The sequence below is a fragment of the Lacerta agilis genome, chromosome Z (assembly GCF_009819535.1).
Source record: "Lacerta agilis isolate rLacAgi1 chromosome Z, rLacAgi1.pri, whole genome shotgun sequence".
NCBI lineage: Eukaryota > Metazoa > Chordata > Lepidosauria > Squamata > Lacertidae > Lacerta > Lacerta agilis.
In genome coordinates, this window is record NC_046331.1 from 38,850,963 (window position 1) to 38,867,790 (window position 16,828).

Sequence of the window (16,828 nt, forward strand, 5' to 3'; positions counted from 1 at the left end):
TGTGATAAGAGCCTGTCTTTATACTCTCCAACCAGTGGGGCCTGGGAGAAGGATTAGCCATCTAGCTTTTCCAGTTCTCCTTTTTCTTTCCCAGCTTTCTCCTCTGCTTGCTCCCTTCTCCTCTCCACTGCTATCCAGCGTTGTGGGTTCCTTGCTTGCTTGCTTCTACCCACAGTACCACATGGGAGAGTTTGGAAATTTGTACATGATGTGCTTGGTCTTGAATTCTAAGCAAGCAATAACAAATTGATCTGTGTCTTAAGTTTTTGTAAGTTTTTTTCTATACCACTTCATTTCTGAGGTTTCTAAGCAGCGTACATATGAATTATAAAAGCATACATTGGATAAAATCAATTAAAATGAATCATCTTGCATGTGGCTGAATGCTAGATCAGAGCTGTTGTTATCCCAGCTGGCTATTGCCAAAGCATGGTGTGTATTTGTTTCCTTCTAAGCTACTGGAAAATTACTTGCACAACATTAACTCCAAAATGTTTGACTTTGGGTTTAGCTGGTTGCATAGGAGGAGAAAGACCTGGACTATACACACAGCTTTAGAAATCATTTTGATACCCCCACCAGCTGACTTTTAATGATATATTGACCTACATTGATATCTGCCTTCACTTTGTCTTGTTTTAAATAGTTGTTCAGATTTTTAAAATCTATTTTTATAATTGTTTTGTATTGTAAGCCACCTTGTTTGAATACGTGCCCTGAAAGGTGCACATACAATTGTAGAGTGGGAAGGTGGCCACAAAATACTTTAATATTAGTAAAGAATAGGGTTCTGAAGTGATAAAATGCTCCAGGTGTTGGGAGGGGAATCAGAAGTTTTGAATCTCCCTTTTGTGAAAACACACATACAGGAAAAAACAACCCCCTGAGAATAGAAAACTAGCACAGATGAAACGAAGAAGGCTACCCTATTGTCTTAGTGTTTTGTTTTCATTTGCAGTGAGTTTATATTGTGTGTGCACACATTCAGAATGCGCGTATCCCCCCTTACCTGTAGCCTGAAATGGTACATTTGGGTTGCCTAGAGGAAAAAAAAAAAGAGAGCAGGACTTTTATCTTTGCGTTAAGCGGGGATTTCAGCAGCTGAAGCTCATCACGACAGGCAAAGAAGAGGACAGGGCTACTGCCCTTTCATGGATGTGTATTTCTACACATCCATTCAGAAGCTATACCTTCTGAAATTCCCCTCCTGCACAACACACCTATTAGACACAGTGTTTCTCAAACTTGGGTCTCCAGCTGTTGTCAGACTACAAATTCCATCTGTATCTGAAGAAGTGTGCATGCACACGAAAGCTCATACCAAGAACAAACTCAGTTGGTCTCTAAGGTGCTACTGGAAAGAATTTCCTATTTTGTTTCCTATTTTGGTACAAATTCCATCATCACCCCTGACCACTGATGCTGCTAGCTCGGGAAGGTGGGAGTTGTGGTCCAGCAACAGCTGGAGACCCAAGTTTGAGAAACACTGCCTTAGAGGTAGAGGGGCCCTCTCTTATTTACCTGCCCATCCTAACCAGTCCTCCTAAAGGTCCCAGCATCATCATGTCTTGCAGGAGGACATCCATTAGTTCATCCTGCACACTTAATTCAGTTTTATGAATTTAGCAAACCTCAGCGGATTGCTAAAACACAAAGAGTTTTCCATTTGTGGAAGTGTTTGCTATGAATAGTCATGCTGTTCCCCATAACACAATTGTAGAAGGATTCTTCCTGCCTTTAATTCCAATAGGGCAGGAGGGGGGGATCTTGTGGACCTACAGACATTTGTTGGACTGCAACTCCTGTCATCCCTGATTGGTCATACTGGCTGGGGACTGATTGGAGTTTGAGTCCAACAGCACCTGGAGGTCTGCAGGTCCACCCTCACTCTACTGTGAGGGACACTGTAACACCTGTAGATTTCATTTTTTGAAGAAACAATTGTTTTTAGTTTTGCCACATCTTTTGACTGCATTGGTCCCAAGAGCAGCACACAGAAATGCATACTAAAATACTAAAGCAGCAGTCAGTATAAAAACCCGAACAGTTCCATCACAGGAAAACGCACACCAAAAGCAACATCCAAATAAATAATCCAGCAAAACCACAGACAGACAGAATAACGGGAGCTGCACCAGTATCAAGCTGGCATATCTGTCTCATGTGCCCTAAAATGATGGCAGAAAATATCTTGCCACAGAGTATGGGATTCCAGAGTGCTGTTTGCTATCCTTCTTCAAGGGCAGCCTCACATAGGGCAAGTTAGAGTAGTCTAGAAATCATTTGATGTCCAGTATGCCCAGCTTGCCCCGTGTTGTGATGTCATCGAGCTGTGGCAGTGAAGTTGATTAATCGACAGAGTAGTGACGATCACAATATGGAGTGAATTGAATTAGCCATTGCTGAGCCAGTGGCGAGCGAGGGATGGGGCATTGACTTGGAGTTGTCCTTGTTGTTGTTGTTTTGCTTCTTCTCACATCCTAAGTCCTTGTTTCCCAATCGGTACCTAACCAGCACCAGTCCAACTAAGAAATGCTTCTCTTCCTCCTGAATGCGGCACTTAAAGCCATCTTCCTTTTAACAAATAGGAAATGAATGTCTCTTTGAACCTGAAAACTATTTCATGGGCTAACGCAAGCAATTCCATCCCCTTCCAACCTTTCAGGCTTTTCGGATGATGACTTGGCTGGAATTGTGGATGAGGGCGGCTACCAGCCAGATAAAAAGAAAGGTAAGTTCCCTTTATGTTGCTTAGCTAAGAAAGGGGACACCAACAAAAAGGGAAACGAAGTATATTTTTATATTGGCAGTCCAATTGCAAAGTTAAATGCCTGGACTGTAGAGCAGGGATGGGGAAATCTGTGGCCCTCCAGACTACAACTCCCATCATCCCCGACAACTGCCCTTGTGTCAAAAGCGAGCTAGAAGTAAATCATACCCCGCTAGTTGGAGTTAACTCATGACATGGGTGGTGCTGTGGTCTAAACCACAGAGCCTAGGGCTTGCCGCTCAGAAGGTCGGCGGTTCAAATCCCTGCAAATCCCTGCTCCCGTTGCTCGGTCCCTGCACCTGCCAACCTAGCAGTTTGAAAGCACGCCAAAAGTGCAAGTAGATAAATAGGTAGCTCTCCGGCGGGAAGGTAAACGGCGTTTCCATGCGCTGCTCTGGTTCACCAGAAGTTGCTTAGTCATGCTGGCTTCATGACCTGGAAGCTGTACGCTGGCTCCACGACTGGACCTAACTGTCAGGGGTCCCTTTACCTTTACCTTTTTATGCACCAACTTGGCAGAGTTTCAGGCCAAATGAGCGCAGGTCTTGCCCCCAAGAAGCAGTTGCTGATACTGAAGTTCTCCCCGTCCCCACAGCTGCCTAAGTCCCCTCCTCCCCAGGGTTTTTCCCCTTGCATGTCTGCTTTTGCTCCTCCTGTTTCATGCCCCTTCTGGTTCTGGGAGACCAGGTGGGAGGAGAGCTTGTTGCAGCAGGAGGGGGAAACACCCATGACACTTCACCAGGCACACTCATCTCTCCCTCTTGGCCTCCTCCCCCTGCTTCAGCTTCCGCCTCTGATTCTCTGCCACCGACTGTCCCATCTCATTGAGCCCTGTTACCTTTTCAGCATCTGACCCCACCTCTTCTCTCTCTCTTATTGTGACCGCTCATCACTGTCCCACCACCACTCCCCGGGCTCTGAGCCTTCTTCCCTTGGGGGTCCCCCAGCTGCATCCAACCAGTCCATGATACATTCCTGGCTGGGGCTGGTGGGAATCATAGTCCAACAACATTTCCAGGACCACAGGTTCCCCCATCCTGTATAGGAAGCTGCCTTATACTAAGACCACTGGGTCCACCTTGCTCAATGCTGTTTACACTGACTGACAGTGGCTTTACAGACTATGGGCAGGAGCCTTTCATTTCACTGTGAGGATGGCAAGCATTGGATGAGGGGGCTTTGTATATACATAGCTACACCCCTTCCCCTGCCTAGAGACTAGGTATCAGACTGAAACAGTGAACAGGAAATGACTTCAACAGCATCCTTGATAGGTGGCCAATCATTTGAATTTGCAGAAAAAATAGTGGTGGGTCTCTTTGATTGCTCTTGCCCATTTCCCACTCTCCTAATTCAGATATATTTAGCATTTGAAAAGAAGCGAGGCAGCCACAGGCTGCATTATTTGAAACCTCCACAGCAATTGGCTGTATGAACTCTGGCTTCAGTTGATTGAAGCCATTTCTCTCCAGCTGCCAAAGGGGTTATGGAGAGTTTACAAGCATTCCAACTTTTCAGAGGCACAGGCCATTCCAAAGCATGAGAGCAGATGCGGACATCTGGAACTAGTAGGAAGGGGATTCAGCAGAGAAGTGTGTTTGCGGCATAATTGAAATGTTGGTCAGCAGTTGCATGTGTGAAAGTTATATAGCATGTCCTAGTGGTGTGGATGGGGATAGCATTTGGACAAAGGGGTAATGGGCTTGTGTGGATAGTCACTTGTGTTGTGTCTTTAGCACAGTGGTGGCTGCTGCCCATTAGAGCTGGTAGGATGGGAGACAGAAAGCACAAGCAATAAAGGGAATGGAAGCCAATGAATTTGGCTAGTTTTGCCCTCATCCACTTTGCAGAGTTCTCCAAGAGGAGGGGGAAGCTGACAGGCAATGATTGCAAGTAAAAAGGCAGGCAGAAATACAGGAAGCTCCCTTACACTGAGTTCACACCAGTATTCCATGTAGCTCAGTACTGTCTGCTCTGACAGCAGCTCTTAGGGGTTTCAGACAGGAGGCATTCCCAGTCCTACTTAGACTTCCCAGGGATTGAAACTGGGTCCTTCTGCATGCAAGTACCCTCCCACTGAATTGCAGCTGCTCCTGTTGGTGTGGGCTGGCCAAGGGCAGACTGGAGTTGGTGGGGCAGCATCCTGCTTGCCATAACAGACCAGCCTGCACTGATTAAACATATTTCCCCCCACAAGTTTGCTTCTAATACTGATTATCGCGTCATCGCTTTCTATCCTGCACAGACATTTGCATCGATGCGGATGACATTATTACTATGAGCTTACCCACTTCAAAAGGAGGAAAAGAACTCTTCGTGGTTTTACTACTGGACCCCTCGGGGTTCCTACAGTGCCCTAAATTGAAACCAGGGCTATGTGAGGAGCAATAGTAAACCCCTAGTTATGACTCTGTAGGAACATAATCTGTTCCTGCATCCGTCAAATTGGTGAGTCAGTTTCCCCAAAGATTTGTTGTGGTCAGAGATATTGCGTGCACTCTGTGTTAGTTTCTCCAACTTGATTACAAATGGGAAAAATATATAGCACAGATTCAAGTTACCAGCAAGGAGAGTCTGACTAAACATCAGGAAGAGCTTTCTTGTGTTTAAGAGCTGTTTGGTGGTGGAACGGACTCGCATGAGAGGGGCTTGACTCTCCTTCCTTGGAGGGTTTTAGGCAGAGGTTGGATGGCCATATGTAAATGTATGGTCTAGTTGAGATTGCAGGGGGTTGGACTAAAGGACCCTCAGGTTCCCTTCCTACTTTACAATTCTATAATTCTATGATTCCATTCCCTGCCCATCATTTTGCACCTTGCACTGGCAAGTGTATCTTGTTGTTCTAGTGAGGAAGGAAGTTGATAACCCAAGCCTAATGTTTTTCCTTCCCTGGTTTAGAATATAAGCGGTGACCTTTTTGCATAGGGGTTCCATTCCCGGCCCCTGTGCATGTTGGCGGAGGGTGCATAAGCCCACCTTGTCCTGCCCTGCCTGTCCTGCCCTCTTCCAGGTCCAAAAGGAGCCGAGTGTTGGCATGTCAGTTGGATGCGCCTAAAATACTTTCCGCCTGTATATAAGAACTTGAGAATTGCCCAGCCCTGTTTCTGCAGGAGCTAGTGCTCTGGGCATGCCTCCTACTAGGATGGAGCCTGGTCTAGAGCAATGATCCATAAAAGGTGACAGCCTCTTTTGAGGGCTCTCAGCTTATCTTCTCTAAGAACGATGGATTCACACCCAGTGCAGAGATGCAGCGGAATCACCTGACCCTAGCAGAGCCTAATGGGGGGGCTCCTCGGGAGGTGGCTACCTTGGGATCACAGTAACCTTTAAGCATTTGCTTTAACTCCTTGCCATGTGAGACTTACCAACCCATGGGAAGCACCTTTTGCAGTATTAAACTGCTGCTATCTGTTAAGGTCCATGCGGATCCCAGCAGGTGCTTATTACTGTTTTTGGACACATCAGATGATCTTCCACCACCAAGTCTCAGTATCCTACAAAGGAGTCTTTTTTTTTTCAAACCACCCCATCATTTTTTCCAAAGTAGGGTGGAGCAGGGAGGGGTGGGGGGGAGAGAAAGAGAGGGAAGAAAAATGCTGCCTATGCTGCAGAGTGCAGAAATTTGCAGACAAAGCCTCCAGTCTCTGCAAACCCCACCCACCTCTTGACTGCGCACAGCGCTAAATTTATAATCAATCTCATTTATTGCTCAATGCAGTGCTACCGAAGCAGCAGCTGGTTAATTAATATGAGGGCTACCAGTGTGTGTCTCCGTGTATGCGCAAGGCTGCAGTTGCAGAGCAGTTGAGCCCTATTCACACAAGTTCCTTCATCAACATTTTAGAAGATAATTAACGCTGCCCCAGGATTTCTACATTCTCTCTCCCCACAGATACACAGAATTGGCGTTGGGAGGAGGGGTGTGAGAGGGAGGACATGATCCCCCACCCCCAATTTGTCCTTGCTTTCAACTCCAAGATGTAGATCAGCCGTCTCTTGACAGAATGATTTTCATGGAGGCAAACTTGGGGCAGGCATGACGTCAGGGCTGTAAAACAATGTGTGCATTAGAGGATTGGGGGGGGGGGGAATCTCTGCACAACACCTGGTGGGAGTCTTAGCATTCTGTTTGTAAACCTTTCCTACTGTGCCGCTTTTCACATTTTCCCCCCCTTTGAATATTGTCGCAAAAAACAGTCCTGGAAAGCATAAGCAATTTGTTGGAAATAGCCCCGAGAGAGCTATGTTGGGAACTAACCTGCACATTGATTGCAGCCAATGCACTCTGTCCGTAGTGCTGCTTTGGAGGTAGGCATGCCACCTGGAAGGCTTTGTCCCATTTATTTGGCGGGGAAATGACCATCTGAACCAGAAGGTCAGATTTGAAGAGACTCTGTCCAGGGCAGGGAGTGTGTATAATACTTGAGCCAACTGAAATGGCCCAACACAATAGAAATAGGCTAACATTTTATCTGCACAGTTGAAACAGACCAAGAAAAGCTGAATTCCATGCTGCCTTTTGTTGCATAATAATTGTTTTGAATAATTTATTGGACAGTTTGGCATCATTAACCTGGTTCTTCTAGTCACTGGAGGAGCCCTCCAGCCATAGCCACTAGAACCCTCACTCAGCCACCCTATAGGCTGCCATTGGCAATACGCTTTCGAGTGTATCATTTCATCAACGACCACTAGAAACATGTTTGCTTCTTTCTTAACAAAGGCTGGATTCTGCATCTCTGCTATTCCCCAACCTGATGTTCTGCCCAATGTTTTCGACTCCAGTCCCCATCATCTTTGCCCATTTGTTTCGGTGGCTGGTGCTGATGGGAGTTGTAGTCCAAAGCATTGGTGGGGGGGCACGGGGTTGGGGAAAGCTTTGCCACACTGTGTTACTCTTTTTCAGCACACCTGAAGAACCACAGTGCAGGCATAACCTTGAGTATAAAAGGCAGCTTCACATGTTTAAAATTGACCTTATACTAGGTTATGAATGAAGGCAGATACTTTTCCCCCAAGCAGTCACTGTCTCTAGCTGGAAGGGAAAACTTTTTTTCCTATCTCTGCACACTAACTGGACTTAGTGGCACTGTACTACATCTCTTTCCATTCCTCCCTCCTCTGACTCATCTAGGAAATGTACCTGCTCTGAAAAATTGCTCAATGCATTGTACAAAGCATGGTAATTGTGTCTCTGCCTCTCTTAGCCTCAGCTTTCTTGCTCCCATCTGTAAAATGGGGATAATGATCCTGACATTTCTTCCAGAGTGGTTGTAAACGTTAATGAGACAATACGTGAAGTGCTTCAAACATTTATGATTGTGTTGAATAAATACCTATTGTTGTTTCCAGGTGGAAGTTCAGGAAGTGGCGGCAGTGACAATGACGGTAAGCACAATTCTGGAAATTGCAGCTCCATCTCTGGTTCACACAGATCCCTTTCTGTGTCCTGTATCTGAGCTGAACTACTTGCACCTCCCCGCTCCCCAAATATCGTAGATAATTATGTAAGAGTTTGCCTCTAACATCCATGGCACACATGGAGAGGCCCCTGAACCACGCAATATAGTATTGCAAGTTTTGCGATTACCCCTTTGAGATTACAAAAAGAACATGGGGAGTAAAACGAGCCACATAATATATAAATGTGTTGGAAATAGTTGGGCAAGAGTTATCAAATTGTGATGTCGGGTAATGTCAATTATTGCCTTTTTCAGGTTTCTTTTCAAGAGGGTCCCTACCATTGGGCTATACCCACTGTTTGAATTGACCCCTTGAAATCAGTGGGCATTATCCATGGATTTCAGTGGGTCTACTCTTGAGTATAGCTGACATTAGATCTCACACATAGTTTTTAAGTAAAGTCAAATTTCAGCCTTGCCAAAGGCCCTTTGCAAACAGGCACTGTTACCTGAAACTCAGGGGAGGGGAACCTTTTCTTCTCCTTAGACAATATCCTTATCAGGATCTGATAAGGGTGGGGGAGGCTTTAAGATCAGAGAAAGATTGAGGACTTAAAAGGGGAGAGGCAATCCTCTCCTCCCCTTAAAGATTGACACTTGTGTGTTTCTGCACAAGCTGCTTCAAACAGTGCACAAGAAGTGTGTGAGCTGCATCAAATAGCACTTTTGAGAAGCACTTGAAAGTAGCTCCATTTTCAGCTGAAAATGGGACCTCAAAGCACTTCTCAAAAGCACTTTTGAAGCATCTCCTCCTTCATTTAAAGGACAAGGGGGCAGATGCTTCAAACAGCACTTCTGATAAGCTATTTAAAACAGCCCATGTGATCTTGCTTCAGCTGAAACTGGACTGCAGACTGTTTTAAAGTGCTTCTTAAAAGCATACTTTTGGTGTTGCTGCTCTTGCTCAGCTGATCTGCAGAGATTAAATCCTACTGCTTTGGCTGTGCAATCCTGTTCTCTGATAGGAACAGAGGATCCAGCTGATCCAAGATTAAACACCAGTGACACAGCTGGTGGTTGGGTGTGGTTTGGAGGAAATGATTTTGTGGTCCAAATTGGGCCACCTGATGGCCCAAAATAAGCCTGCAAGCAAGAGGTTGCCCATCCCTGCTCAAGGCAGAAGCTCAATGCACCTAAAGGTAGGAGCTCCTCAATGCTGAATCAAGCACAAAAGTTCCCATCTCTTTCTGGAAGATGTTCTTGCTAAATTCATCGTACAGTGGTACCTCGGATTACATACGCTTCAGGTTACATACTCTGCTGTCCCAGAAATAACGCTTCAGGTTAAGAACTTTGCTTCAGGATAAGAGCAGAAATTGTGCTCTGGCGGAGCAGCGGCAGCGGGAGGCCCCATTAGCCAAAGTGGTGCTTCAGGTTAAGAACAGTTTCAGGTTAAGAACGGACCTCCGGAACGAATTAAGTACGTAACCAGAGGTACCTCTGTACTTCTTCTTTATTGCAAACCTTAGTTTACTGTTGCATCTGAACTGGCAAACTGATTTACACTCCATACCAGAACTGCAGATGAGTTTGAGGTTCATTTGTAAATCCTGGTTTGGAGGACAAGCTGCTGTGTCTGATTAGGCAAGTTGCCACTTTTGATTGCTCTTCAAACCAGTATTACAAACCAACTTCAAAATTTTAATGCAAGATCCTTCTATCCAAACTTTTAGTGCAAGATCCTTCTATAGCACAAACGATAACTTCCTGATTCAGACATCAACTGTGGTTTTCTGTAAAGATGAAGTAACTTGTTGAATCAGAGGGGAAAACATAAATGAAAAAGGTTCATTCACACAATGCCAAACTGTAATACAGATTTATTTTTTTTAATGAATATCTTTATTACACATAAAGTTAAAAACAAAACATACAAATCTTTAAGCACATCAAAATTCAATCAAAACACAGCTTACAAATAAATCGGAAGATGCAAGCAATTCTTGATCTATATCCATAATCCCACTATTTCTACATTTTATCTCGACTCTCTTACATCTCTTTTGTAAGTCTATCCCCGTTTATTTCCTCCATTCCTAACCATTGACTTCCGCTTGTCATCCTCTTAGGTTATTAAACCTTCTATCTTTGCTACTCTGATAATCTCTTCCAACTATTATTACTACTACCCAATTATTCTCAATACGGAATATTTAGAAATGGATCCACGACTTCAGTTTGGGGCATTGTTTTTTTCAAGTAGTCTCCGAATTTCTCCCATTTTTTTTTATTTTTTTTTTGGTTGCTGCGTCCCCTGATTGAGTCTGATGAGAATTAGATGCGAAGCAGATCTCTGTCATAAACAGCAAATAAATCAACATAGTAATAGATTGTCAATTACAAGTACATTAATCAAGCATGAATGCATGAAGGACCTGTGTTAAATATATATTAAACGGGCTCGGCCCAGTATACCTGAAGGAGCGTCTCCACCCCCATCGTTCAACCTGGACACTGAGGTCCAGCGCTGAGGGCCTTCTGGTGGTTCCCTTACTATGAGAAGTGAAGCTGTAGGGAGCCAGGCAGAGGGCATTCTTGGTGGTAGCGCCTGCCCTGTGGAACGCCCTATCAAATGACAAGGAAATAAACAACTATCTGACTTTTAGAAGACATCTGAAGGCAGTCCTATTTAGAGGAGTTTTTAATGACTGATGTTTTAATGTAATTTTAATATTTTGTTGGAAGCTGCCCAGAGTGGCTAGGGAAACCCAACCAGATGGGCAGGGTATAAATAATAAAGTGTTGTTGTTGTTGCTGCTGCTGCTGTTGCATGTTTTATTCCTTGACACATTTCTGCACTGGTATGTTTTCCGCTGGCTTTTGCAGGTGCCTTAGTAGTAGAGACGGGAACAATTGCTGGCATTGTCAGTGGCCTTGCCATGGCCCTGATTGGTGCTGTGAGCAGCTACATCTCCTACCAGCAAAAGAAGTTCTGCTTCAGCATACAACGTAAGTGACTCTTCCTACCCTTGCAAGGTCTGTCTGCAAGCTGGCGTGAAACCCCAAACGGGTGTTAAGGATTTGTGAAGGGGTCGAGAACCAGCCTTCCAATCCACTGTAGGGTCTTGAACCTTGTTCACAAAAAGTGCCCAGCAAAGGAACATCATTGCTTTGCCAATATAGTAGGTGGGGTGTGTTCAAAAACTGGCTCTCTCCTAAACTTCTGTCCTGGCAGTGAGGAAGGCTTGTACAACTCCCAACTTGCCAGGTCCGATTCAGCCTATCGGGGTGCCTAAGAACATTAATAAGAACAGGAAAAGCCAAGCACAGGCATAATACATAACTTGCATGTTGTTGTTGTTTCATTTCTATATCACTTCATATTTTTAAGAAAAATGACAAGGCGGTTTACAGCATATTAAAACATCAATAAAACAATCCAGAATCAAACATTTCTGAAGAAAGACATATATTATACAGTCAAAGCAACATAATTAACAGAAAACTAAAATAGTATCTTAAAGATTTCAAAAGAAAACATTGCAAAGGAGGTCAACTACAGAATACATATTTGATACGAACAAAGTTAACAACAACAAAAATCTTGAAACATTTCAGAAAAATGAAAACCATTGCTAAATGAAATCAAATATAAAATGCACATTTAAAACAGCCTAATTAACAAGAGAATGAAATATTATCGTAAGTATGACATGGCTGTTTGGCAGGCACAAAAAGATGGGGCAAAAGAATACAGTAGTTAGGGTTTGTTGTCAGGCATAGTGATGTCCCTCCGGTTTCACCAGGTGCCTCCAGCTGGTGAGTCTGGACCCCGTCCCCTAGGCCAGGTGGAAAGGGCCTTGCAGGGAGCGGCCTTCACAACTCACAGCCATGGTGGGGGCAGTGGAAGGCTGCCTTAATTTCATGCATATCCCAAAGAGCTGCTGCCAAAAAACATAGGAAGAGCCCCACTGGATCAGGGCAGTGTCCCAGCAAAGTCCAGTGTCCTGTTCTCACAGTGGCCAACTAGATGCTCCAATGGGAAGCCCCCAAGGCAGGACCCGAGAGAGAGAGAGAGAGAGAGCACATGCTCCCCAGTTAACTGGCATGCAGAGTCTACTGCCTCTGACAGTGTGCATTGCGTGTAGACTGTGGGGTAATACTAATCTAGGGTTTCCAAGGGCTTTTATTAATAATAGTGAGAATCTCTCATTTTAAAATCAAATCCCTAGTGCATGCATCTCCCTCTGCTAGCTGCAGGGATAGGAACTGCGCTCAGCCTCCTGCAATGAAATTGCTATTTTCACAGGAGTCTCTAAAACAAACAGGTGTGTGCCTGAGTAAATTAAGCCAGCAGGAAAGTCAAGAGGAATGTGATAAAATGAACCCCTCCTTTACTTGTGTTGTTTCTTTGCTCTTTGCTTGCACTCTCGCTCTCTCTCACACACAAACGCTCGCTCTCTCTGTGGAAAAAAGCTTCAATAAAGGCAGCACTGAGAGAAGGCAAAACCCTAGAAAGACGGCAGGAAATTAAAGTTAATTATAAAGGAGGCTTAATTTAAGCCATCAGACATGGCGTGCTGGGATAATGTCATGCCTTAGATGCATTGCAATGCACAGTGGAGGCTGGCGCGTCAGCCACTGAAGTGACTTTTTATTGACGAACATAAAACTGCATTTGGTGCTATCCTAGACACATGGCAAGAGGGAGAGGTCTGTACAGGAACCATAGGGCTGCAGCACATGGAGACACCCCCAGGCAGATTCATACATGATGCTGAGCTGCCCTTTTGCACTTCTGAATGACCAATGCAAACATCCATTTACACAAACATGGCAGGACGCAATTTACACATGAGTGGAGTAGTGCAGAGGCAAAATTAGGAAGCTCCCTAAAGAAGCACACTTAATGGGGCACTCATCACACCAAGAGCCTCCCATGAACATATACTTACATTGAGACCTTCTTGTGCAAAGCAGATGTTCTACCACACTCAGCTAAAGCCATTCCCCTTTAGCTGAGTGGTAGGGTTGTGGCGCTCATGGTCAGTTTGTCCAATGACACCCTTTGTGCTACCCAATTAAAGTCACTTGAATGCCGCTTTCTGCTTGCCTTTGGTTGTAGAAGGCCTCTTCTTCCCTTCGTCTTTGTACAGAAACAAAGAAACTTTGTACATAGTGGGGAGAGTTCATTTATTTCAGACCAAACTGTTGTATGTGCGTTGAAATTGCATCCTCTTTTTTGGCCCAATGAATAAAGATTGAACTAGGGGGTGCGGCCAGCCAGAACTCTTCTGCCCATGTTCAATGTACACATGGATATGAAAAGCAGGCACCAGAGCAAAAGATATTCAGGCTCATTTGCAGCTTGCTTACGTTGGCCCATTAATAACAGGATGGGGTCCCTGCACCTTTTAAAGGTGTGTGTCAAAGGGGGAATTTTTGGCAGGTGTAGCTTGCATGAACCTCAGAAGCATTTGTTAATATAGATGAATTGTCCAAAAAGAAAAAGGAAGGGCCATAGCTTAATAGCAAAACTCTTCTTTACATGCGGAAAGTCCCAGGTTCAATCTCTGGAGTCTCCAGGGAGGGCTGTGAATGTCCCCTGTCTGAAACCATGGAGAGCCACTGCCAGTCAGTGCAGGCAACACTGAGCTAGATGGACTTGGAATTGGGCAGCTTCCTATGTTTCAATAAAAGCCTTCAGTGTGGCAGCTGTAAATACCAACAGACAAAAAAACCTAAAATAAAGGAACACCATCATAGTTCTCTGAACGATTTGAGCAATGCTCGTGCTGAACACCACCAGTATACCAAGTGGATAAAGCGGGAAACAAATAATACACATTACATAACTTATCTTGAGAGTAACCATCAAGGCAACATCTGGAATCGTTTTTTAAAAAGGGACTATTAAGAACAGATTGATACAATGAATAATTGCCACACTTTGGTCCAAAATCTTTATCTATGAGATGCTTAAAAGCTTGATAGTTCTGGATTGAAATACCCAGGTGTGCTCAAATTTGTAAAGCTGATTCCCTACACTTGAAATACAACCCAAGAGCCACAAGCCGGCTATACAAGCAAGTATATCATGCAAGACTAGTACAAAAGCTCAGGCAGACTGAAAAATTCCCAGACTGTTATGTAAGAGGAACATTAAAACTACTGGCTAAGTTCAAACTTCCCAAAGCAGCTTTAAAAACCATGTGATGTCATTTTAAAACAGGCATAGGCAAACTTGGCCCTCCAGATGTTTTGGGACTACAACTCTCATCATCCCTGACCACTGGTCCTGTTAGCTAGGGATGATGGGAGTTGTGGTCCCAAAACATCTGGAGGGGCAAGTTTGCCTATGCCTGCTTTAAAATGTTTTTTTAAAAAACAAATATTAGTGTAAACTGCTAAGTTTAGCAATAAAAGTACAAAACCTTTCCCTTACTGTAGTTGCCAACTGAAAATCCTACAAATCAAAAGGTGCCTTTAAGAATTTTAGTTTGCACTTGGGACTCCAGACTACTAAAGTGAGTGGGCCTTCTTTTTCTGTGCTGCCTGCAGAACCTGCTAAGAACAATCACCTGGTAAAAACAACAATTGCTGTTTTTTATGTCTCCAAAGCTCATATGCAAGCAGGAAAGAAAGAAAGAAAGAGAGAGAGAGAGAGAGAGAGAGAGAAAGAAAGAAAGAAAGAAAGAAAGAAAGAAAGAAAGAAAGAAAGAAAGAAAGAAAGAACTGTTGGCCATGCTGGCTGTGACTGATGGAAGTACAGTACAAGCAAAATCTAGGTGGTCACAGGTTATTTACCCCTGCTCAAGGAGCAAACGTTTTGCGTTTTTCACAGCTTGTAATACACGGTTTAGTCACTTTAGTGAGCAGGCTTGATTATTTTGAGTACACCTGGAGATTTTAGTCAATAACTTGAAATATATGTGGATTAATCTGGGCCAAAGTGCATTAAATACACAAGCAACCATTGCATGTGACTGTTGGGTCTGCTTTTCAATATATGTGGTGTTCTGCAGGTGCCAGTTTATACCATTGCTGCTGCTGCAAGTTCCCAGCTGGGTCAGGTGCCCACAGCCCTGTGTTGGGGTGTGTGTGTGTGCTCGCGCACGCACACACACGCACGCACACGTACGTACGTAAGAGTCACCCTCTCATTGCCATAATTGCTGTGCCTGAATGGGGTGTCCATTGTAACCCATTGCTATGGCACTGCTGCTTCTCAAGGCATGAACCCTTTATCCCTAAACACCATTGCAAATGATAGTCTTTCAGCACCAATGTTTTTCATCTGTTGATGTTTTCAGAGGGTCTTAATGCAGAGTACGTGAAAGGAGAAAACATGGAAGCGGTGGTGACTGAAGAACCGCAAGGTAAGATACTGTTTTCAGGTTCAAAGGAGGCAAACAATTTTTTTGAATAATAATTCACACTGACTTAACTTTCGCTCTTTCCTTCCCAGTTAAATATTCTGTCCTTGAGCCACAGACTGCAGAGCCACCTCCGCCGCAAGAAAACGCAAAAGTCTGAATCCCAGACTTGGTCTGGAGAAGAATCAATGGCAACACACACACACGCTTCTCACATGCTTGTAATTTAGCTTTTTACAAACATTTGATTTGGATCCAAAGCTATTTAAATGTGCGTTCTTCTGATTAAGAAGGCTTCTTATTGTGGTAGCTGGTATTCTGGTTTTTTTCTTTCCTTCGTGAAGAGTTGTAGGTTTACATTCACATGGTCATGTAGGAGTTTTGTCAGGTTGATTTCAAGAACAAAAGGGTGCTTCAAATTGGTGTTTCACATTAGAGGTAGGGATTTTCATGAAGGTGGGGGGGGGGGAGAAGCAGCTGAGTTAGTGACTACAGGTGTGAGAACAAATGAAGTGCCTGTAAATTAACAGTCCAAAGCAAACCATTTAAAAAACCTTTATGAAATGACTTTCAGCCAAATTCCGGCTGTCAGCCATAAGCATGCAGCTTCCACTGATAACAGTGAAAGTTACATGAATGTTGGAGGGTGGAGTTTAGTCCTTTAAGTAGCTACACCTCAAGTTATACAAGTGCCTGTGGGGTAGGTCTTCATTTGACAGAGGACAGCAGGTGAATATTACCCCCATACAACTGGGCTTCTCTACAGATATAAACATCCTGAATTTTTTTTGCTACCAGAACCCTATGCAGCTAGTTGTTGTGGATGCAATGTTTCCTATTTAAAAATCCAGGGACATTTCAGGAGGTCAGAATTTGAACCTATACCTAAGCCCTTCTGCTGGCAAGCTTTCCCTGCCCTGTTCAGTCCCATAGACTTGGACTGACAACATGGGTTTTTGCTCTATTTTACTCCAGATTTAGAACATGCTTGCATTTCCAGGATTGCAAGTCTGCTTGCTGCACTAGGCAATCACGGAGGTTGCAGTTGCACAATCTCTTGTGCAATGACAGAGGATGTTGCAGTGCAACTGTTAGCTTGCTCCTCTTCGTTTTGTCAGGCTCTAATTCCTGGGTTGTCTAAAGTCCAGGAACAGAACTTACGAGCTTTCAGCTAGGAAATTAAACACAAAATGTGATGCAACCATATCAAGAGCTCAGTTAGTTTCCCAGTCTCAAAGCCTATGTGTGTGTGTTTTAGTAGAACAGCTGCAAGGCCTAGT

At 44.2% G+C, this 16,828-nt stretch overlaps 1 protein-coding gene across 1 annotated transcript in view; it reads left to right on the forward strand.

Annotated features, from left to right (window-relative positions):
* CD99L2 (CD99 molecule like 2) overlaps positions 1-16,453 on the forward strand; it is a 29,814-nt gene extending 13,361 nt beyond the window's left edge. The window contains exons 9-13 of the mRNA XM_033138276.1: positions 2,666-2,731; positions 8,123-8,158; positions 11,059-11,181; positions 15,486-15,551; positions 15,641-16,453. Coding sequence (XP_032994167.1) covers positions 2,666-2,731; positions 8,123-8,158; positions 11,059-11,181; positions 15,486-15,551; positions 15,641-15,708 — 359 coding nt within the window. The 3' untranslated portion in view covers positions 15,709-16,453. The remainder of the gene's footprint in view (positions 1-2,665; positions 2,732-8,122; positions 8,159-11,058; positions 11,182-15,485; positions 15,552-15,640) is intronic.
* The last annotated feature ends 375 nt before the right edge of the window (positions 16,454-16,828 follow it).